General features: G+C 42.0%; 1 protein-coding gene across 4 annotated transcripts in view; it reads right to left on the bottom strand.

The window, feature by feature from the left end:
- The window catches only part of ARHGAP36 (Rho GTPase activating protein 36), a 162,304-nt gene that overhangs the window by 70,101 nt on the left and 68,662 nt on the right, over positions 1 to 23,541 (bottom strand). For 2 of the 4 annotated variants that reach the window (XM_089904090.1, XM_089904087.1), the window contains exon 4: positions 6,235 to 6,342. The exons of 1 other annotated variant lie outside the window; for it this stretch is intronic. In XM_089904090.1, the coding sequence (XP_089760216.1) occupies positions 6,235 to 6,342 (108 nt within the window). Of the gene's footprint in view, positions 1 to 6,234; positions 6,343 to 6,654; positions 18,951 to 23,541 lie in introns of those variants that run through there. One more of the 4 variants, XM_089904088.1, reaches the window with a different exon arrangement.

Genomic DNA, 23,541 nt, shown 5'->3' on the forward strand with positions numbered 1-23,541 from the left:
ACCTCTAGCCAAACTGACCAGGAAAAAAAAGAAAGAAGACACAATTTACCAATATCGGGAATGAGGTGACACCACTACAGATTCTACAAGTAATAAGGGATAAAAAAGAATATTATAAACAATTTTAAGCCAATAATTTCAACAATGTAGAAGAAATGGACAAATCTTTAAAAGACAGAAACTACCAAAGCTCACTCAGAAGAAGAGGATAACTTGAAGTGTCCAGAATGTATTAAAGATATTAAAGAATTTGTAGTTTAAAACCTTCCCACAAAGAAAATTCTAGCCCTCAATGGCTTTTCTGGTAAATTCTACCAAATATTGAAGCAAGAAATAATACCAGTTCTACACAAACATTTCCAGAAAAATTAAAATGAGGGAACACTTTAAAACTTCATCTAGGGCTTCCCTGGTGGCGCAGTGGTTGAGAGTCCACCTGCCAATGCAGGGGACACGGGTTCGTGCCCCGGTCCGGGAAGATCCCACATGCCGCGGAGCAGCTGGGCCCGTGAGCCATGGCCGCTGAGCTTGAGCGTCCGGAGCCTGTGCTCCTCAGCGGGAGAGGCCACAACAGTGAGTGGGCTGCGGGCCGCAAAAAAAAAAAAACAAAAATAACAAAAAAAACCTTCATCTACGTGCCAGCGTTACCTTGATACCAAAACCAGTCAAAGTCATCACAACATAAGTATAGACCAATATCCTTCAAAAACATATACACAAAAATTCTTAACAAATTTTAGCAAATCACACCCAGTAATATATTTAAAAGATATTATGTTATGGCCAAGTAGAATTATCAAAGGATTGCAAATTTGGGTTAGTGCTTGAAAATCAAGCACTGAAATTGGAAAGTATTATAGGCCCCAATGTTTGGAGTGCTCTCCTTTCTCCCACAGTGGGCACTATGGGATTAGAGAAATCAGATGTTCGGAGGGACACAAAGCTGAGACTACATAGTGCACACATGGTATTTGGAGGGCAAAGGGATGAAGATGCAGTCAGTGCTAAATAAATGTGCCCCAAGATCTAGGCTAGACAAGGAAGGAAATGAGCAGAAAAGGAAGGATTTCAGGCACTGGAGGTCTCGTAAGGCCAAAGAGCACATGAAAAGATGCTCAATATCACTAATTATTAGAGACATGCAAATCAAAACTAATACAATGAGCTATCACCTCACACCAGTCAGAATGGCCATCATCAAAAAAATCTACAAACAATAAATGCTGGAGAGGGTGTGGAGAAAAGGGAACCCTCTTGCACTGTTGGTGGGAATGTAAATTGATACAACTGCTGTGGAAAACAGTATGGAGGTTCCTTAAAAATCTAAAACTAGAACTACCATATGACCCAACAATCCCACTACTGGGCATATACCCTGAGAAAACCATAATTCAAAAGGACACATGTACCCCAATGTTCATTGCAACACTGTTTACAATAGCCAGGACATGGAAACAACCTAAATGTCCAATGGCAGATGAATGGATAAAGAAGATGTGGTACATATATACCATGGAATATTACTCAGCCATAAAAAGGAATGAAATTGGGTCATTTGTAGAGATGTGGATGGACCTAGAGTCTGTCATACAGAGTGAAGTAAGCCAGAAAGAGAAAAACAAATATCGTATATTAATGCATATATATGGAATCTAGAAAAATGGTACAGATGAACCTATTTGCAGGGCAGGAATGGAGACGCAGACGTAGAGAACGGACATGTGGACACAGGGGAAGGAGAAGGTGGGACGAATTGGGAGATTAAGATTAGGATTTTTAGGATTGACATATATACACTACCATGCATAAAATAGATAGCTAATGGGAACCTGCTGTAAAGCACAGGAAGCTCAGCTCAGTGCTCTGAGACGACCTAGATGGGTGGGATGGTGGTGGGTGGGAGGGAGGTCCAAGAGGAAGGGAATATATGTATACATATAACTGACTCACTTCACTTTACAGCAGAAACTAACACAACATTGTAAAGCAATTATACTCCAATAAAAATAATTTTAAAAAACAGAGCAGGTGACATGGAACTCAGCCATTGCTATGAGATTTTGGTCACAATGGAATATTGGAGTTGAGTCTCCTAGTGGGTGAAGCCATGTCCAGTGATGTCGAATGGCTGGTGGTAGTTGAGGTAGTAAGAGGTTAAAGGAGTTAGGAGGAGTTATGAGGGCAGGTTGTGTGGGATGGGTCTTCCACACAGATATTGTTGAGGTTACTTAGGATGATGGCAGGACCTGGGGTGTCAAGGAAGCCAGAGATCCAGTCCTCAGAAAATGGGGAAGAGTGACCAGAGTTCAGAAATGATAATCACAAAGGGAGGTAGATGTTGGTATAGCAGTGTGCCCTATGCCCTGAAGGAGAATTGTGCCCTCGTAGCTAGTGAAAAAGTTATACTACTGCTGAAAAGATGCATCTTAATTTGATTAAATTGTAGGGGCAAAGTTTTTCAATGCAGCTAACTTTGTTTTTCTCTTATGCCAGTTTTTGGAAGAGTTGGTTTGAACACTTAGCTCATTGCATCTCTGAGAGAACAAATTAAGATAATGGATTTAAAATGCTCAGCACAGAGCCTGGCACTTAGTAAGTGATCAGTAAATGGGAGCTGTGACTATTATTATTATTATACTTTTGATTTATTTGACCCATGAAGTAATGTTATCCCTTCGAAAAGTTCCTTCTATGGGCTAGTGTTTTCCCTCTGGAGCTACAAGGCACAGTTATGTCTCTGCAAATGACAAATCCTCAGACATCTAGAGACAGCCAAGACATCCCTCATCGCTAGGCAAAATAACCCCAATTTCTTCTGTTTTTCCAAGAACTTCCTTTTTAGAATCCTGATGAAAGAATACATAACAAGCTCAGTTGTGGAGCCTGATACATAGTAAGTTCTCAGCATTCTTCTTTCCCTTTCCCACTGCACTGGCAACAGTTCATAGCCCCAGTCCCTAAAAGGATGGCTCAGGTGTGGCTATATGTTGATTGATTGACTTCAAAATGTCAATGCTAGGTTTAATTTTGAGAATCTAAAAAATTGGTTGACAATGAACTCTGAGAATTGAGGATCATGGGATTTTTTTAAATCTTTTAAACTCAGTTCTAGGCTTACAGAGGATACTCAATAATGTTCCATAAAATGAAATAAATCCCCACTCTATGTCGTGCCCTCAAGACAAATATGCCTCTTATTTTATTAGTAAAATCTAATAGGCAAAAAATGTGTTTTATACTTAAAGTCAATTAACTGGCATACCCACTCACAATTATGATTCTGGAACTTTCGTGGCACACCTAGTGTATTTTGTTCGTCTCTCGTTATTTCTTTTTTAAAAATTTATTTTCATTTATTTATTTATTTATAGTTTATTTTGGCTGCACTGGGTCTTAGTTGTGGCATGCAGACTTCTTAGTTGCAGCATGCATGCGGGATCTAGTTCCCTGGCCAGGGATCGAACCCGGGCCCCCTGCATTGGGAGCGTGGAGTCTTACCCACTGGACCACCAGGGAAGTCTCAGTCTCTCACTATTTCTTCCCCACCAAAATGGAACCCAGTGAGCTAGGCAAGCCAAGCCGACTTTGATAGTGACTGTATGCCCTGTCCCCACCAGCTTTCAAACCACATCCTACTGTCACAAGGGAGAACAGTAACACTGCACAATGGAGTGTGTGTGTGTGTGTGGGATCATTAGGGTGAGTCCTCTCAGGCTGATTGGCACCTAGGCATAAGAGACTGAGATTTAGATGTTAGACTCTTGATTCTTATTTAGAAAAGTCTCTCTCTTCTCCTAACCCCCATCCCCTAAATCTAACACAATCTCTCATCTCCAGGTCTCTCTGATCAGCACAACCTCTACTCTCTCTTCCCATCTGTGACTATTTTTCCCCATCCTGCTTTCCTTTTGGAAGAACTTTCTCCCTACCCAAACAACTTCTTTTCAACTGTGTCTCCTTCTTCCCACCTCTACTCCCACTCCCCAAGCCAGACGGTAGCATACACACTAGGCATCATTTATCTACCTTTTTTGGGGCTGAATGCTCTTGAATTTAATTTTGAGATGCTCTCCTTCAGAGATCACTCTCCTGCCTATACACAACCTTCCACCATTGCAGTGTCTTTGGAAAACACCATACCCCAACTTCAGACCTCATTCTCATTCGGACAATATGGTAAGTCTTGGTTTTAGACTCTAATCCCTCATTTCCATAGAAATCATCTTGACTACTTGCACATCATTCATATGATCCTGAGGTAGTCACAGAGGTCTTCTTCATCTGTAGAATTAAAAAGTCCATATCTTAAAGGCCAGGAAAGCTTTCTGGTCTATTTATAGGAACTAGTATTGAAACACAGCAACATATCCCTTAAATTTATAAATATTTTTCTGGTTATTTTGACCTCAAGACTCATAGACTTGAGTCATTCATATTCCTTGGTTAATGACACAGTCTTCATTACAAGGTCTCTCTTTTTTGTTTTAATTAATTTTATTCTTTTCCTCTTTTCCCATTTCCAATGCCATTTCCCTTCTGCCCCCATAGATATCCACCCTAATATACTTAATAAGCACCCTTTCAATCCATCATCTATATATTAATTTAGCTACATGTGTAATCTTGAAATTTTATAGTGTTTTTGCATAAATTGTATTGCACTACGAAATTCCCTTTATTACTTTTTCACTTAGCATCATTTTTGTTTACTGACGTTGCTTTAGGTGTATTGTTACAAACTAAATGTTTATGCCCAGCCCCCCAGCACCAATTCATATATGGAAGCCCTATACTCCAATGTGATGGTAGTTGGAGACCAGGGCCTTTGGAAAGTAATTAGAGTTAGATGAGGTCATGAGGGTGGGGACCTCATGATGGGATTAGTGCTTTTATAAGAAGAGATACCAGAGAGCTTGCTTTCTCTCTGTCTCTCTGCCACGTGAGGATGCAGGGAGAAGACACCATCTGCAAGTCAAGAAAGAGCCCTCACCCCCCAGAAACTGACCATGCTGTCACCCTAATTGGACTCCCAGCCTCCAGAACTGTGAGAAAATAAATGTCTGTTGTTTAAGCCACCCAGCCTATGGTATTTCATTATGGCAGCCTGAGCTGACCAAGACTTATATCTAGACTATTAGTTCTGATTAGCCATGGTATTCTCATCATGTGCATATATCACATTTTATTTGCCAGTCCACTAGTTATAGGTATCTAGGTTCCCTTCAGTGCTATCACACAAAAGATGGTTCCATAAACATACTTGGGACTTCCCTGGTGGCGCAGTGATTAAGGATCCACCTGCCAGTGCAGGGTACATGGGTTCGATCCCTGGTCCGAGAAGATCCCACATGCTGCAGAGCAACTAAGCCCATGCACCACAGCTACTGAAGCCCTCGCACCTACAGCCCGTGCTCTGCAACAAGAGAAGCCACCGCAGTGAGAAGCCCTGGCACAGCAACAAAGACCCAACACAGACAAAAATAAATAAATTAATTAATTAAAATAAATACTTGCACATGTCCCTTAATGGATCGGTTCCAGAACTATAAACTTGGTCATAGGGTTATGTGTATTTCATTTCCTTAAGCACCTCTAGATTACTCTCCAGAGTAGCTTTGCCAGTTCACATTCCTGCCAGCAATACATGAGAATATATGATTCCCCATATTGTCACCAGCTCACAATATTATCTGACTTTCTAATTTTGCCATTTAAATATGCATTTAGTGATATCTCATGGTTTTTCAACTTTACATTTTTCTGAGTACTACTGCAATTGGGCATTTCCCCATAATTTCAGATTTCCTATTCTGTGAAATGCCAATTCAAATATTTTGCTCATTTTCTATTGAACACATTTTTTTTCTTGTTCCTAGATTTTGAACAATTTATGTTTTATATGTCATTAATAACTTCATCTACTTCCAAAATGGATTTGAGGAAGAGTAACATAAAAATTCAGAGAAATAGGGCAGATAAATGAAGATCAAAAGAGTGATAGAAAAACCATATGAAAATGTCTATCCCAGTTCTTTATTTTTTTAAATTGGGTTGATTTTTTGCTATTGAGTTTTAAGAGTTCCTTATGTATTTTGGATACTAACCCCTTGTCTGATAGATGGTTTGCAAGTAGTTTCTCCCATTCCATCAGTTACCTTTTCATTCTGTTGATTGTTTCCTTTGCTGTGCAGGTAAAAAGCAGAAGCTTTTTAGTTTGATGTAGTCCCCACTTACCTATTGTTGTTTTTGTTGCTTTTGGTGTCATAGCCAAGAAATCATTGCCAAGACCACTGTCAAGGAGTTTTTTCCTATGTCTTCTTCTAGGACTTTCACAGATAGGCACTGAAATATTTATTAAGAGGGTAGATCTCATATTAAGTGTTCTTGCCAGAAAAAAAACCCCAAACAAACCAAAAAAACCCCAAAGGGACACCAGGAAACTTTTGGATGTGATGGATATGTCTATTACCTTGATTGTGGTGATGGATTCACAGGTGTATTCAGGTGTCCAAACACTGAATTTTATACTTTAAATATGTGCTGTTTTTTTGTATATCAATTATACCTCAATAAAGCTGCTTTTGTAAAATGTAGAGCAAGGCAAAACCAAGGGTGAAATAGTTATCTGTACCTAACCAAGGGTAAAATACTTACCTCTACCTAACATAACTCTGAGTCTTCTGGCAGCCAAGACAAAAAGAAGAAATTATTCGTTTATTCAACACATGTTTTATGTTGAAGCTTTAAGATTTTAAATTCCCTTGGTCTCTTGGCTGAGTCTGAAGATAGAAAATAAATATGGTTTTGAGACAATAATCTGACTAAATCAAGCCTGAAAAATACAATCATCAGAACAACACTAGAGAAAATATTCTTTGGGGCTGAATCATCTCACTAATCATCATATCTGCAAAAAGCTTTTGAAACATTTGTTTTGGTATGAAAAATATTTTCAAGACATGTTGATTTTTAAGTTTTTCTTAAATTTGTTTTGAACAGTGGGAAGTAGAATGCATTAAAATGTTTTGAAAATGTTTTCTCAAAACACTGTGATGCTAAGCAGTGTTTAAAGAATTTTGATTTGCAAATGTTGACTTCCAATGGCCATAAAAATTGCACTCCTCAGTGACAAATGAGTCTTCCACTGCTGGACTGGGGCCAGCTTGCCGTGGCTCCTGGCAGAAGGCTGCACGGAGTCAGCTTTTCAAAGGAGAGTCCCATTTGGGGACCTGGATCACTAGGAGTTAAGGCTTATGAACAATAAAAAAATGCATGGTTGGGAGGCTCAGAGGCACAGTCCCTAGACCAATGGTCACTGGTAGTATCTTGAGTGTCTACTAGAGAAAGGTAGAGGGGTAAAGAAAGACGTGGCCCCTCAGGCTTCTACAGTCATCTTGGGGCTTCTGCTACTTGTTCAACTGGAATGGGTGAGGTTTTGCAAGCCACTTAACCAACGCTGGTTGGCTGGTACTTCTGGATCTTTATGAATCCTAGCATTCCAAAGCAGGAAAAAACACCTCAGAAAATACCACTGTTCAAGTGTATACTATGTTCCAGGCCCTGTGACAGGCACTTGACATATGTTGTATTCAATGTTCTCAGCAATCCCATGAGGTAGATAATAGTATTAACCTTATTTTATAGATGTAGAAACTGAGGCTTAGAGACTTATGTGACATCCCCAAGGTCACACAACTGGTAAGTGGGGAAACTGAAGCTAGAACTGAAGTCCAAAAACTCCAAAACCTATGCTTTTAACCATTTCATGATATTGCGTGCCTCCTCTCCAATCAGCCATGGGATTAGTAATTGATATTATTATATTCATTATATTAATAGTATCTTTTATTAATATTGTCATTTACTGTTTACCAAGCACTTTGTATCCTTGTCTCCCTAAGTAGATTATAAGCTCCTTAAGAATGTGAACTACCTTTTATTCTTATACATCAAGAGTGCCTAATACGGCTCTAAGAACTTAGAAGGGAAGTAAGGAAGGAAAGGACTAATATTTATTCAGTACACACTATGCCCAAGGCACTATCCTGAGCATTTTATATGCTTTATCTCATTAAATCTTCACACCTCTATGATGTAAGTGCTATTAGTATTCCTGTTACATAGCTGAAGAAACTGAGGCTTAAAGAGTTTAAATGACTTGCTCAGAAAGAAGTCAGACACAAAAGAGTACATTCTGTATAATTCCATTTACATGAAGATGAAAACAGGAAAAACCGCTATATGGTGATAGGTGTTATAATAGTAGCTACCCTTCCAAGGGGTACTGACTGTGAAGGGGTATGAGGGAGTCTCCTGAGATGCTGGAAATATTCTACATTTTGATCTGGGAGAGGCTGACATGGGTGTATGCATATGTAAAAATTCATCAGGTGACACAGTTAAGATTGATGCGCATTTCTGTATATAAGTTGTACTTCAATTAAAAACTTTAAAGTGACTTCCTTAGAGTATCATGATTAGTAAATGGCAGAGCTGAAATTTGAACCCAGTTCCATATATTATGGAAAAGATACTATGGAAAAACACGAAGGAACTTTTTGGCCAACCAAATATTTCAACTCTCATGCTTCCAAAATCCCTGCCTCCTCCCACTTCTGCCACTTTTATAAGTATCAGCTTGGTCCTCCTCTAGATAGTTTTCACTTCTCCTCACAGCTTCACTAGGTGAACATGAGCTGTGAGAACAGAATCCACTCAATATCTCACCCTCCAGCGCCCTCCATGCCCCTCACTCAACACATGAGCTTCCTTTTAATTAAGAGAGCACATTTTAATCCTCATGATGCCAATAATTCAAACAGAGGCATCTATCAAGTGGACTTTAGTAATTAAAAGCTGGTGATATTGAAATAATTCTTCAGCTTACCTTCTAATGATTGGAGAGTTTTGCAACCATACACTGGAAGCAATAATAAACAGCTTCAATTTAGTTAATCTATTCAATTTCAACAGTATTTATTGGTCAAAATATTCTGCACAAGCCACTGTGCTGGGTCCAGTGAAGACTAAACAGATGACAATAACAAAGTCCCTGGGGAGCTCTAAATCAAGTGGGGGAGGTAGATGTGCACAGGTACCTCTGCTCTGCCAGAAGGTAGAATGTTCTTGTTAGCATTACACAGCTGCAAAATGCTATGGGAATTGAGGAGGAGAGTTGGCTTTAATGGTGGTAAGGTAGGGTGCATCATGAACGGCTCCTAAGAAGAGGTGGCTTTCAACTGAGCCATGAAGAATGGAAATTGAACTGGATAAAATCCTCAGCCTCATCCCTGATTTCTCTTTTTCTTTCTCTCATACCCTACATCCAAACTATCCACAGGTCTGTTGGCTGTGCATTCAAAACATATCTTGTTTAATCTTCAAAATATACAAGCAGCTCATGCAACTCCATATAAAAAAAACAAACAACCCAGTCCAAAAATGGGCAGAAGACTTAAATAGACATTTCTCCAAAGAAGATATACAGATTGCCAACAAACACATGAAAGGATGCTCAACATCACTTATCATTAGAGAAATGCAAATCAACACTACAATGAGGTATCACCTCACACCGATCAGAATGGCCATCATCAAAAAATCTACAAACAATAAATGCTGGAGAGGGTGTGGAGAAAAGGGAACCTTCTTACACTGTTGGTGGGAATGTAAATTGATACAGCCACTATGGAGAACAGTATGGAGGTTCCTTAAAAAACTACAAATAGAGCTACCATACGACCCAGCAATCCCACTACTGGGCATATACCCTGAGAAAACCATAATTCAAAAAGAAGAGTCATGTACCACAATGTTCATTGCAGCTCTATTTACAATAGCCAGGACTTGGAAGGAACCTAAGTGTCCATCGACAGATGAGTGGATAAAGAAGATGTGGCACATATATACAATGGAATATTGCTCAGCCATAAAAAGAAATGAAATTGAGTTATTTGTAGTGAGGTGGATGGACCTAGAGTCTGTCATACAGAGTGAAGTAAGTCAGAAAGAGAAAAACAAATACCGTATGCTAACGCATATATATGGAATGTAAAAAAAAAAAGGGCATGAAGAACTTAGGGGCAAGATGGGAATAAAGATGCAGACCTACTATAGAATGGACCTGAGGACATGGGGAGGGGGAAGGGTAAGCTGGGACGAAGTGAGAGAGTGGCATTGACGTATATATACTACCAAATGTAAAATAGATAGCTAGTGGGAAGCAGCCGCATAGCACAGGGAGATCAGCTCGATGCTTTGTGACCACCTAGAGGGGTGGGATAGGGAGGGTGGGAGGGAGACGCAAGAGGGAGGAGATATGGGGATATATGTATACGTATAGCTGATTCACTTTGTTATACAACAGCAACTAACACAACATTGTAAATCAACTATACTCTAATAAAGATGTTAAAAAAAAAGAGGGAGATGGAAACTGAAAGTCAAAAAAAGAAACAAACAAACAAACATATCTTGTCCAACCACTCTCTCCTCACTTCTACTAGTAACGCTGTGGACCAAGCTGTAATCGTTTATGACCTAGCCTATCACACTAACTTTCTAACTGGGTTCTCTCCTCCCACTTTTGCCTCTATGATTTTCTTCACCAGTGTTCACATATCTATTAAAAACATCAATCAGCTGTCATTTGCCTACTTAGAAATCTTTTGTTGAGTTATGATTTTATTTAGAGTAAGATCTCAACTCTCTACCATGGCCTCCATGACCCTACCTGATCTGGCCCCTGCCTAGTTCTCTGACCTTGTCTCCTCCTCATCTCCTGGCTCAGTATGCTTTAGCCACACTGGCCTCTTTACATTTTCTGAAACTTGTTAAGCACGTTTCTGCATCAGGGCCGTTGCACTCTTAGTTCCGTTTGTTTGAAATGCCTCATCCTTCACCTTATCCAGGTGTCTGTTCATGTGTCACCTCTTCAGAGAGGTCCTCCCTGAAGTCTCCAGCTAAAACAGGAGTCCTCTCCACTGTTCTCTACGCCTTTGTCCTGCTTCATTTTTCTTCATGGCACTTATCGCTATTTGTCATTTGCTTATATAAATGTATGTCCATGTATTTATCAACTGTCTTCCCCACTAGAATATAAGCTCCATTAAAGCAGGAGTTTTTGTCTGTTTTGCTCACTGTTAAATTTCTAATGCCCAGATCACTGCCTTGTACATAAGTAGGTGCCCAATGTATAACTGCTGAATGTGAAGTTAGAGATGGAAGAAAAATACATTCCCAGTGGAAAATTCATCCATTCATTCCTTCAAAACAGTGTAAGCTGCTGAGAATAAGGTATGTCAGAGAAGGTGAACCCGATAAATGTGGTCTCTGTCCTCACAGAATTTCCAGTCTAGTAAACAAGCAATTACAAACTGAGGAATAAATTCTTTGATAGGGGTGAACACTGTGGACTGCAGGAGCACATGGGAGGCCCTCGCTACAATGACTAGTATAGTGACTGGCGCATGGTATTTCATTCTTTCATTTATTCATCTCTCAAACATTTGTTGAGTACCTCCTCTGTGAAAAACATGGTGCTTGTCAAAGGGAATTACATAGCTCACAGTCAAGTAGAGGAGATGTATGCTCACTGTTGGGATATAGAAAGATTAATGTGAAGGGTGGTGAGGAGAAAGGAGGCAAGAAGCTGGAGGCAAAGAGGCCTGGGAAGAGGCTGTTGCAATAATCCAGTCAAAAAGAATGAAGAGCTGGTTTGAGTCAGACGGTTTTGGGGATGGACCCAACCTTGCCCATGACCAGTCAAGTAAGATATGGCCATTTTCCCCAAGACGCCCTTAACATGGCCTGAAAAACCCCATATCGGGCCTTTTTATTCTGTCTCCCCTCCCACCATTGTGCATGCTGGTTTCTCAATTGGGAGTGTCCCCATTAATCATTTCTGACATTTATTTAGCCCTACTGAGCAGTGAAGTGGAAGGGAGGTTGAAGGCAGGCGGGAGGCAGACCGGAGCCAAGAGGGGTGTGAGAGGAGGAAGGCCCCTCCCTCAAGCCAGCCAACGGGGACAAGAGAGCCTGACCAAGGGCCGAGTTTCCAGGGGACCATTCCATTTCAGACGACTCATTTAGGCATTACTTTATTTATACCCCTGCCTCATTCCACACTGCCTTCTGATCTGATCTGTTGATCCCCTCCCCTCCCCTCACCCTTTCAAATTAAAGGTCACCAGGATAGATTTCCTTGGGGGCCCAGGCTACACCTGTTTCTTGCACGTGCTCAAGTGGGAAAATGGCCAAGAACTAAATACAACCACTTAGTCGTTGGGGAGAAAACTGAGACCCAGAGAAGTTGACAAAACAGTGTGAGGACACACAGCCAGTAAATGGCTAAATCCTGATTTTGCCTAAATGTGAGCCTAGGTCTTCTGATATTCCTAGTTTGGAGACATTTTCTTACGGTTTCCAATGACAGGAACTCACTTCCCAGTGGAGAGCTTTCCTAAATGGAGGAATGTCATTTCGTGGACAAAGAGGATTCACTTTACAAGTTGGGTTGCCTTCAGCTTTGCAAGTAGCTAGGCTTATAAGTGTGAGAGTGTGGGAAAGAGGTGCACACATGCCTATGCGGTGACTTCTGTCAGTTTCACACACACACATACATATACACACACACTCACTTCCCCACTCTTCAGCCACCCAGACAACTGGGCCCATTATTAGTGTAAAAGGCTCCTTTTTTGGGATATGATAACTATTTGAAGCCTGATTCCACAGTGATCTGTAGGGCCTCAACGTGAGTGAGAGGTGACCTCATCATTTGAGCCCCTTCCTGTCCAACTGCAGGCCCCAGCCTCTCTCTTTCTCCCTCCCACTCCCTCTACTGTGTCATTTTGTCTGTCACACTCTGTTGCTCTGGTCTCTGCCACAATTTGTCCCTGTTTCTCTCCTCTATCTCTTGCTCTCTCCTCTTTCCTCTCTACCTCTACCTTTCTGTTTGCCATCTCTGTCTGTATCTCTCCATGGCTCTGTGTCTTTCTCTTTTTCTCTTTCGATTACATTTTTTCTCTTACTTGTGCACTCCCTCTTTCTCTCTCTCTCCCCTTCCCTTACTCTGTCTCTTCCAAAAAGCCCTCAAAGAATCTCAGGCTTCTAAGCTGACTAGCCAGAACTGCCCTGTTCAGCTCTTAACTGGCTATCTTCCTTAATCTTTCCATAAAAATAAATCATGTTTCCAACTTAGATTAAAGGCCTTCTGGGAAAAAAAAAACTGGGTCTTTGCTCCTGGGCACCCCCTCCCAGAACTTGGCATAGGGTTGAGAACATACCAGGTGCTCAGAGAATACCCATTCCCCTGCCATGGCCCACCCCATCGACTGTTCAGCAATCACAAGGCTATTCTTAACCCCAATACCTCCTCTTTGGAGCTGAAATAATTCATGGCGGCTGGAAAGGAGAAGAGCCTCCCAGAGTGCAATGGGCACGTATGCTTTGAGAGGTCTTCAACTCTCCCTCCACCCCCAGCAGCGGTACATCATCGGTCCCAGGGCCTGGCCTCCTGGAGACAGAGTAGCTCATCATGAGCAAGGGTATTCTGGTCTGATTCCCACAATACCTGTCACCTCAGTCCCCTCACCATCTTGCTTACAGATTTCCTCTACTCTCAGATCCTAATCTCAGTCTTGCTGCTTACTAGTTGTGTGAGCTTGTTTTGCTGTCTGTCTCCCCCATTAGACAGTGGGCATCATGAAGGCAAAGTCGGTGTCTGTCATTTTATCATTATATCTTCAGCACCTAGCACGATGCCTGGCACAGTGGGCATGCAATATACATTTTCTGAATAAATCAGCAAATAAACCAATTATGCTCTGTAAATATTGATTTTCTCTCCTGTGCAATGGGTGAAATACCAACCAGTACTTCCTAGGACTCTTAGAAAAGTGAAAGCCAATGATATATGTAAAGTGACGGGCATACAACAGGTGCTTAATAAATGTAAGGACCTTGCAGTGCTGTTGGGAGGACAAAATAAGATGACACATAGAAGAATGGCAAGCACAGTGCCTGGATAGAGGAGGCCCTCAATAAATGTCCATGCTCTTCCACATCTTTGCCACAGAGCTGCAGGGTGGCCGACTGGGAGTGAGCCCCCTCCCAACTCCTTCTGGGAATGGGGGCTTGTGCCTTCTGGTGGTCTCTTTCAACAGCCCTAAGCAGGTGGACACTTGGGGGACTGTAATCCCCAAGGCCCTTTCTTCAGCCCCTGCCCAGCCTTTCCTGGCTAATTAGATGAGTAACGGTGTTTACTGTCTCTGGCTGGGCAGCTGACGGATGGTTGAGGCTGCAGATCATTAACCTTTCCCGGGTTCCCAAATGTTCTCATTAAGGAGCCCTGTCCTATGTCTTTTTCCAGCCCCAAGCTGAGGGCTGAGGGGCTGGCTGGCAGGGTGGGACGTGACTGCAGTGGTTCTGGAGAGTTCTATGCTACAGCCTCAAGGATTCTGTCTGCTCTTTTTCCCCCTTACCCATTCCTTCAGAAAGCCTCCTCCCAGAGATATACTCGGGAAACCCCCACCAATAATATATCATCTTTCTTGCACCCCTATATCTCACCAGAGTGTGAGGAGAGATTTGGGACTGAAGGGCTGCTTGAAGGACCCTCAGAACTCCAGGATGTAGATAATAGAGCCTCAAGAAAGAATAGATACATGTATATGCATAACTGAATCACTTTGCTGTAAACCTGAAACTAACACAACACTGTTAATCAACTACACTCCAATATAAAATTAAAAATTAAAAAAATAGAGACTCAGGACACTTGAGGCTTACCCTAATTCTGCCTCTAATTAGCTCTGTGACTTCAGGCAGACTACCGTGCCTCTCTTGCCCTGCTTCCCTACCTTTGGAAATGAGACTCTTTGCTCTTGAAGGGCTCTTCCAGCTCTTGGGACCTCCATTTCAGAGGCAGGGGTGATGGCATGTTACTATAAGACAGGACTCAAGAGATGAAACTCGCAAATGGCGATCCCACTCCAGTCCACCAGCCTATCTAGTTTTTATCTAAGGGGACTTTTTACTCCCTTGATGCTCCTTAGAAGGTTTCTACGCAGGATCACCTGTGCTCCCAGAGGCATAACACATGATGAGGCTATAAGGAAGTGAGTGCAAAAAGCTGGTGGTCAGGATTACTATGGAAAGTAGTGACTGGTTTGGGGAAGCTGAGCATGTGGCAGGACAGGGTTTGGAGGGCAGTTGTAAACAAACAAATAAACAAATCAATCAATTCTCCAAGTACTCATGGCAGAAATATGCCTCCAGGTTCTGTATATGATTAGTTGTGTGACCTAGTTGCTTAACCTTTCTGGGCCTTAGTTTCTTTAACTGTAAAATGGCAATAATAACAACCAGAGTGGTCTAGAATATTCAAATGAGACAAGGGATATAAAACTCCTAGTTCAAAGTCTGCATTTTCTCAGAGGGAGTCAGAACTCGCCCCAGTTTATCTTGATCAAGCCATCTCCTTCTCACTGAAATCGAAGGGGCAAAATTTTAGCACAGTTTTTCTCAACTTTTCCCCACTAGTCAGCCACAGAGGCTTGAAATACCCCCCAGAAGGGTCATTCTTTGAGGAACTATGGTACATGTGTATTTTAGCTGTGTAAAGCTAAATTTTATCAGAGAGGAAAATGGAATGGAGTGAGCTAACACCGTTTGTAGGAAGTTTATCTTATTAGTGTTTTAGTACCCAGAACACAGTGATGGGATCTAAACTAGAGAAGTGCAAATAACTAAGACAAGAGTCATGGAAAGGCTGAAAGAAGACATTAAAGGAGGAAATCCTCTTTGGTTTTCCTTCTTCCTCTCCCCTCACTGTATCTAATCCATTATGGAGTCCTATCTACCTCTTTGAATAGCTCATTTATCTTAAACTCAGTATGCCCAAAACTGAACTCAGTCTCACACCCAACCTGCTGCTCCTCCCTCAGTGTTCCAATGGCACCACCATCTACTGTAAGTTGCACGTAAGACACTTGGCCGTGTCTTTCACTAATTCCTCTCCCTATAGTTCATGGTCAATCTCCAAACCCAATATATTCCACATCCAAAATATGTCTCCGATCTGCCCACTTCTTTCTGCCTTCATTCCCAATGCCCCAGCTTTACTCCAGGTCAGTTGAATCGGAATCTTGGGAGGTAAGACTCAGAAGTCAGTATTTTTTAAAACTCCCCATATGAGTCCAACAGGTAGCCAAGGACAAGAACCACTGCTCTAAAACAGATAGCTAGTGGGAAGCAGCTGCATAGCCCAGGGAGATCAGCTCGGTGCTTTGTGACCACCTAGAGGGGTGGGATAGGGAGGGTGGGAGGGAGACGCAAGAGGGAAGAGATATGGGGACAAAGTATATGTATAACTGATTCACTTTGTTATAAAGCAGAAACTGACACACCATTGTAAAGCAATTGTACTCTAATAAAGATGTTAAAAAATAAAGAACCACTGCTCTACACATTATCCAGAGTGATATTTTCAAAAATATAAATCATACCCTGTCACTCTCCTGCTGAAAACCCTTTATTGGATTGCCATTGCACTTGGAATAAACTTCAAGCTCTTTCCTATGGCCTACAAGACCCTTTGAAAGATGGTTCCTGTTGATCTCTCTAACAGTATCTGTATCCTCCCCTTTTTTTTCTTACACTTCAACCATATTGGCTTTCTTTCTGTACCTCCTATACACAAAATTCATTCCCATCTCAGGGACTGGCACTAACCGCCTCAATATTCCCAAGCTCAAAGACCAACCTTGAGGTCCCTGATCCACTTCAAAGAGAGAACTGTCTTATCTGTACAAGGGAGGAAGGTAAGTCCAAAAACAGTGAAGAAGCTTGGATTTTCCCTTGAACTTTTCTCCACCCCTTCTCCATCCAGTGCTCCACCATATCATTTGAGCTGATTTGTACAGTGTTTACCATGCCATCTGTCACTGGTTTGAGGGCCCTGTGCTGGGCATTCCCATCTCTCCTAATAGTTTTACACTATGCAACTTAGTTTAAATGGCCATCCAAAATGCAAATTAAAACCAGAGTGAGATACTACACACACACACACACACACACATCAAAATGGCTAACATTTAAAAGAAGAAAACCAATAGCAAATGTTGGCAAGGATAAGGAGCAACTGGAACTCTCATACTCTGCTAGTGGGAGTAAAAATTCATATAACCACTTTGGAAAATTGTTTGGCAGTACCTAAGAAAGTGAAAAAATACATACCCTATGATCCAGCTATTCTATACATAGGTATATAGAGAAATGAGTGCATATGTCCACCAAAAACATGTACAAGAATATTCATAGCAGCAACATTATTCATAATAGCTCCTAACAGTAAATAACTCAGATATCCATCAACAGTAGAATGAATAAGTAAAATGTGCTATATTCATACAATAAAATGCTACAAATATGACAAAGAAAGAAAAGAAAGAAGAACTACTGGTACACTCAACAACGTGGGTGAACTTTACAGACATAAGGATGAGAGAAAGAAGGCAGACACAAAAGAGGACATTGAAGAATAAGCAAAACTGATTGATGCTGAGAGAAGTCAGACTAGTACAGGGGTTCTTAAAGCACCAGAAGCACCTGAGAACTTGTTATAAATGCAAATTTATGGGCCCCACCCATATCTACTGAATCAGAATCTCTGAATATAGGGCCCAGGCATCTGTGCTTTAACAAGTCCTCCAGACGATTCTGGACTAGTGGTTACCTCCTGGGGGAGTATTGACTGGGGAAGGGGCATGAGAGAGCCTTCTATGGTGCTTGAAATATTCCACAGTACCCAAGACAATAGGTACTATTATATAAAAAGAGAGGACAAATTCAGAAAGGAATAGGAGGGGGCTGGGGTGTGGAAATCGGACATGGAGCAGCTGAGGGAATTAGAAGTGGCCGGGGTCAGGAGTGGAAGACAGTAGCTCCAACTAGTGCTAGTTGCATTTGCCAGGCTGGTGCTCTCCATTTGAGCTCAGCTGCCTCCTTGTTCTCCAACCCCCACCATCAAGCCTGCAGAAGCCCCTCCACTCAATTTGTTCTACCCACAGAGTAGTACTTGACCATGGGCCCTAGCTGCTGACCTCTCTACCTTTGAAAGTTTCTTCCCAATTCATAGAACTCTCATCTCCTTAATGGGATGAGCCAGTTCTGTTCCAAGAGCCATTTCATTTGGCTGTGGCTCTGGGTGGCGATGGTGGGAGGAGTAAGACATCTCTCTGAGTCTGCCAGAGTCATTATTTTCCTGTCCATTTTATCAGTCCACTTACTTTAAAAGACTGTCAGGAAGAAGATGAAGTACCTAACTGGGGTGCTGTGTCCAAGGTGGACTGCTAAGGTGCATATCCATGCTGACACTGACCTGGGAGCTGGCCCAGGAAATTCACAGCACTCAACAGGTTAGGAGCTGGTCGACATTGGGGACCTAGAACTGTGGATGATTCAAACTACAAGGACCTTAGAGGGTTTCTGGTCTACCCTCTCATTGGGTTCATGGGAAACTGAGGTCCAGGAACGTACAGCAAGCTAGTGGCTCCCAGGAAGGATGCTTAATAAATGTTCCAGGTACATCATCCTGTGTCTCCCAAATGAAGACCATTTGGAAAAGTGACTGCAGTTTCAGCTCCTATCTGAAAGCTTGTCTTTTCCTTAGCAAAGGTTGTCCTTCAGAGCAATGGATTTGTGATTGGAATATGTTTCCTTATTGAAAACGTGCTTTATTCCTAGAGAAGGAGTTTCCCTCTAGAGCCCTAAGAGTTGAAGATGCTTACCTCAGGGACCAGAAGAGGCAGGGCCACATGCTGCAAAATGGGCTGACTCTCCCAAGGACCTTATTCACACCAGTACTGGGCCCTAAAGTTTGGATTGGAGCAGGCTGATGCTCATTCTTTAGTTCGTCTGTGCCTCATGCTGCACTGTGAACAATGGCTCTTCTTGCCGTGAGAAACACAGAGTTCTCTACTTGGAGAACTCTGATCTGATGAGGGACAAAGAGATTGCATGGTGTGGTAGAAAGATTATCAGACCTAAAAGCAGAGAGACAGGGATTTACAGTCCCAGCTCTATCATTGATTAATCATGAGATATTGGTTAAATCATATCATCTCCCTCAGTCCCAAATTCTCCACCTCTAAGATGGAGATCATGTTATCTACTTTCCGGAGTTGTTGTATAGATAAAACAATGTCCATAAAGTACTTCACATGGGGCTAGGCAATAAGTAAAAACTCGATAAATGATATGTTGTTTTTTATTAGCTAGGTAATCTTAAGCAAGTCCTTCCACATCTGGAGCCATCAGGTTCCATATAATATTTCAAATGGAGATGATAGTATCTACCAGGTAGGGTTGTTATGACAATCAAATGAGGTCATGTTTCTAAAAATGCCTTGCAAGATACCTGGCGCATGGCAGGCACTCAACCCCAGTCCACTGAATTCGAAAAGAGACCAGAGAAAACATATACCTAGGTAGGGGTTGGGCAGGGAGGGCCTAAGCCACTGGTTTCCCAAAAGCAAGGGTCTCAACATTCAATTAGAAGAGCTGATAATTGCAGAGCCATCAGTGCTGGGTCATTTATCTTGAAGACAGGAAGCTGATCAGGGCTTGTTATGAGAAGATTTTATCCAGCAGCACCAGCTTGTTCAACATCAGTTCCTGTCACCTGGATTTTTCTGTTTCTCAAGTTCCCTGGGGGACTGTGACTGAGTTTGTTTTGGAAAGACAGGAAGAACAGAGTCCAGGACACAGACTGGCCACAACTGGATGCCTTGATTCTATTCCTTGGACTATGGCAGCTTCGACTGACTCCTGCAGAGGGATGGGGAACATTCAGGCGAGTGGAATAAATAGACCACCTTTAGACAGCAAGAGAAGTGCTGGACAGGGGGCCTGAAAAACCGCTTTGGGAGCATAAGGAGGGCACCAAAATGTCTGCTTGGGAGGGACAGGAAGGACTTCCCAAAGAAGGGCACACTTGAGCCTGGCTTTGAAGGATGAGTAGGAGTTCAACAAGTAAGACTAGGGAAAAGAAACTGTATACAAAAGCAGGGAGAAGTGAAATAGCATGGCGTATTTGGATAAGGGATTCAATGAAGCTCAAGTGAAGACTGGGAGGAGTGGACAGAGGGCTGGACAGGAAGAGGATTATGGATTTCCTTAGAGGACAAAACAAGGAGTGTGCATTTGATCTTTAAAGAAATAGTGAGTATGAAGTTTTCAGCTGGGGCACAGTGACATGATCAGACTCGTGTTTTCGAAAGCTTATCTGGCTACACTGTGGAGAATGGGCTGCAGGAAGGAGAGACAGAGGCATGGCAACCAGTTAGGAGGCCATTATAATATCTAGGTGAGAAACAATGAAGGTCTGTTCTAGGGTAGAGGCAATGTGAGGCAACAAGGATAAAGAAGAGGAAGTAGACCTTGGTGATAGGTTGAATGTGAGGGTTGAAGGAAAGCAGGGGTGAGGATGACTCTGAAGTTTATAGTTTAAGAAAGTGAGGCATTAACAGTGATTGAGATAGTAATGTACGGTGGGGGCGGTAAAGAGTTATGTCGAGTCTAAGGTATACAAAAGATATCTAGGTGAAAAAAACAAAGGATACTATTTATTTTCTATTTGTCCAGCATGGTATATTATCTATGGCTCTTTTCTTGAGATATTATTGACACATAATATATGTAAGTTTAAGGTGTACAACATGATTATTTGATATTTTGTATATATTGCTAAATGATTACCACGATAAGGTTAGTTAACTCCTTCATCCTCTCACATAATTATCTTATTTGTTGTGGTGATAACATTTAAGATCTACTCTCTTAACAACTTTCAAGTATATAATATAACATTGTTAACCATAGTCACCATGCTGTACATCAGAAACAACCCTATGAGGTAGACACTATAATTACTCCCATTTAATGGATGAAGAAACTGAGGCCCAGAAAGGTTGAGTGACTTGCCAAGTCTAGTGTGACAAATACTTCAAGTATTTGTACTTGATCATTCTGCCAAGAGAGGCGGACAAATCCTAAGGACAGGTCCCAGCATACAAAACTCTGAGGTACCTATCACTGTTCTGCAAATGGCCACCCAGAACCTAAACTGGCGCTGTGCCAATTTCCAAAGTCATTTCCTATCATTCAATTTGAAACAACTTCTGGGGGCTAATCTGGGTAAAGGTACATTCTAGCCTGGGAGGCTCTATGTCACTTGACAGTTGACCACAGAAAAGACCCTCAGATGCCCTTCCACCTGACCAATATCTAGAGGCTTTCATGGAGTACCATAGCTTCTCCCATTCACTCTGGAGCTGGGCCCAGACCCATTCCCAGTGGCTGCTAGGAAAACAACCATAGTCACAGAAAACACACAGGCATGGCACCATTTATAAAGAAGCGTGGAAGTGTTGGGGAGCTTTTAGTACCCAGGGGAGGTATATCAAGGGAAGACTTCTGGAATTGTGGTATTTTGCCCATTTGCCTTTTTCCCAGTTTTAGACACCTTTCCTTGCAAGAGACATCCCTTCAGTGATTACCCCATGAATGGCCTTTCTTGGCTTTATTCTTTATTTGCCTCCTATCGACCACTTCCATCCTCAGGGGCTTTTCGGAGTCACTCCAAAACCTCTGTGGTTTTAATTAACCAAGTGGTTTGGTGCCATCAGCCTCCTTCCATCAATTTATTAGTCATTTCCTTCTTGGGCTCATTAATGAACATACTTAATAACACTGTTTCCAGTCCAAAATCTCTGGAGCCCTCCTCCCCCCGCCCCCCACAATGCCTTTCTCCTTGCCAGGAACTTCTGGACATTCATACCTTTGCCCTTTCCTTCGGTACCAGTTTGAAATTCATAAATATGAACTTAGTCTCCAGTGTTGGAGAGGAGTCTCTGGGCATGTGTGTGGGTGTAGAGATGCATATGCATGGGCTAGAGAGAGAGAGGTTGGGTAGAGGGAGTCTGAGAGAAACAGACATAAAGAGAACAACAGGGAAAGATAATGAAAAATTTTCCATAACAGGGTTTTTATCCACAGGCCTTTTGAAAATCAGTCAATTACATATAATGCATATCCTTTATACCCTCATCCTCAACCTGCTCTCAGTAGTGTCACTGTGCCACCCCCCACAAACCATGAATCACAGCCTCATAAAACGTCATAAATGGAAGGGGCCTTAAATACCAGCTAGCAAAAATTCCTAATTGTTCAGATGAGAAAATTGGGGCTCGTAGGGGGCCAGGCTATTATTCACCGGAGGTTACCATGGAGGCCCTCAACCACCTTCCCCAGTTGAGTGTGAGAGGTATTAGACAGGCTGTTGGCTGTTGACACCAGAAAACACACACACACACACACACACACACAGCCATCTTCCATCCAGACTCCAAGAGCAAATCCCTGCTCTGGGGTTAAGAGAACAGACTTAGGAGCCTGCTGTTTGGGTACAAATCTTAGCTCTGTAAGTCACTGCATTAGTTTCCTGGGGCTGATGTAACAAATTACCAAGCTGAATGGCTTAAAACAACAGAAATGTATTCTCTCCCAGTTCAGGAGGCAAGAAGTCTGAAATCCTGATGTTGGCAGGGTTGGTTCCTTTCGGAGGCTGTGAGGAAGAAACTGTCCTATGCCTCTCTCCCAGCTTCTGGTGGTTGCCTATTATCCATGGTGTTCGTTGGTTTATGGACACGTAACTCCAATATCTGCTTCCATCTTCATATGGCCTTCTCTGTGTTTCTTTGTGTCCCCTCCTCTTCTATAAGGACATCAGTCACTGAAGTTAGGACCCACCCTAAATCCAGTATGATTTCATCTTAAGATCTTTAACTAATTACATCTGCAAATAATGTCACATTCTAAAGTTCCAGGTGGACATGAATTTTGAGGGACACTATTAACTCACTACAATCATGAAACATCTCTGAGCCTCAGCTTCCTCCTCTATAAAATGGTAATAATAATACCCCTCATATTCCTTATTTGAGGTTTTGAAGATAAACTAAGTTAATAGGTGGTAAAGCACTCAGAACAGTGCCTGACACGTAGTAAACACCATACTGGCATTCCAGCCCCATTGAATCCTAAGGTTTGTGGAAAATTCTGGTATTTTTCTTTCTTTTCCTTTCCTTTCTTTTTCTTTCTTTCCTTCTTCTTCTTTTTCTTCTCCTTCTCCTTCTTCTTCTTCTTCTTCTTTTCTTGGTAAACTTTATATCTCCTAGTCTGAGAACAGTGTTTGGCATATAATATGGGTTCATTAAATATTTGTGAAATGAATACATGGGTGTTTTCAAATCACACCCAAGGGAAGCCCATCTCCACAAGCTGATGGAACCCTGGAGGATTCGCCCACACATTTCTCCAGCTGGAAAAGCCAGAATTTATCCTGTCCCTTGGGGAAACAACTGAAATGGCATGGGGCTTGTTTGGGGGTGTGTGCAGGTTTACAAACACTGATGAAGGGTACCCCTGGGCCACACACAGCACTAGGGGAGGCCACAGATTAGGGATGTTTGAATCACT

This window comes from Delphinapterus leucas, chromosome X (genome assembly GCF_059928025.1).
Source record: "Delphinapterus leucas isolate spDelLeu-1000000601 "Yukka" chromosome X, BTC_Dleu_Yukka2, whole genome shotgun sequence".
NCBI classification, from domain to species: domain Eukaryota; kingdom Metazoa; phylum Chordata; class Mammalia; order Artiodactyla; family Monodontidae; genus Delphinapterus; species Delphinapterus leucas.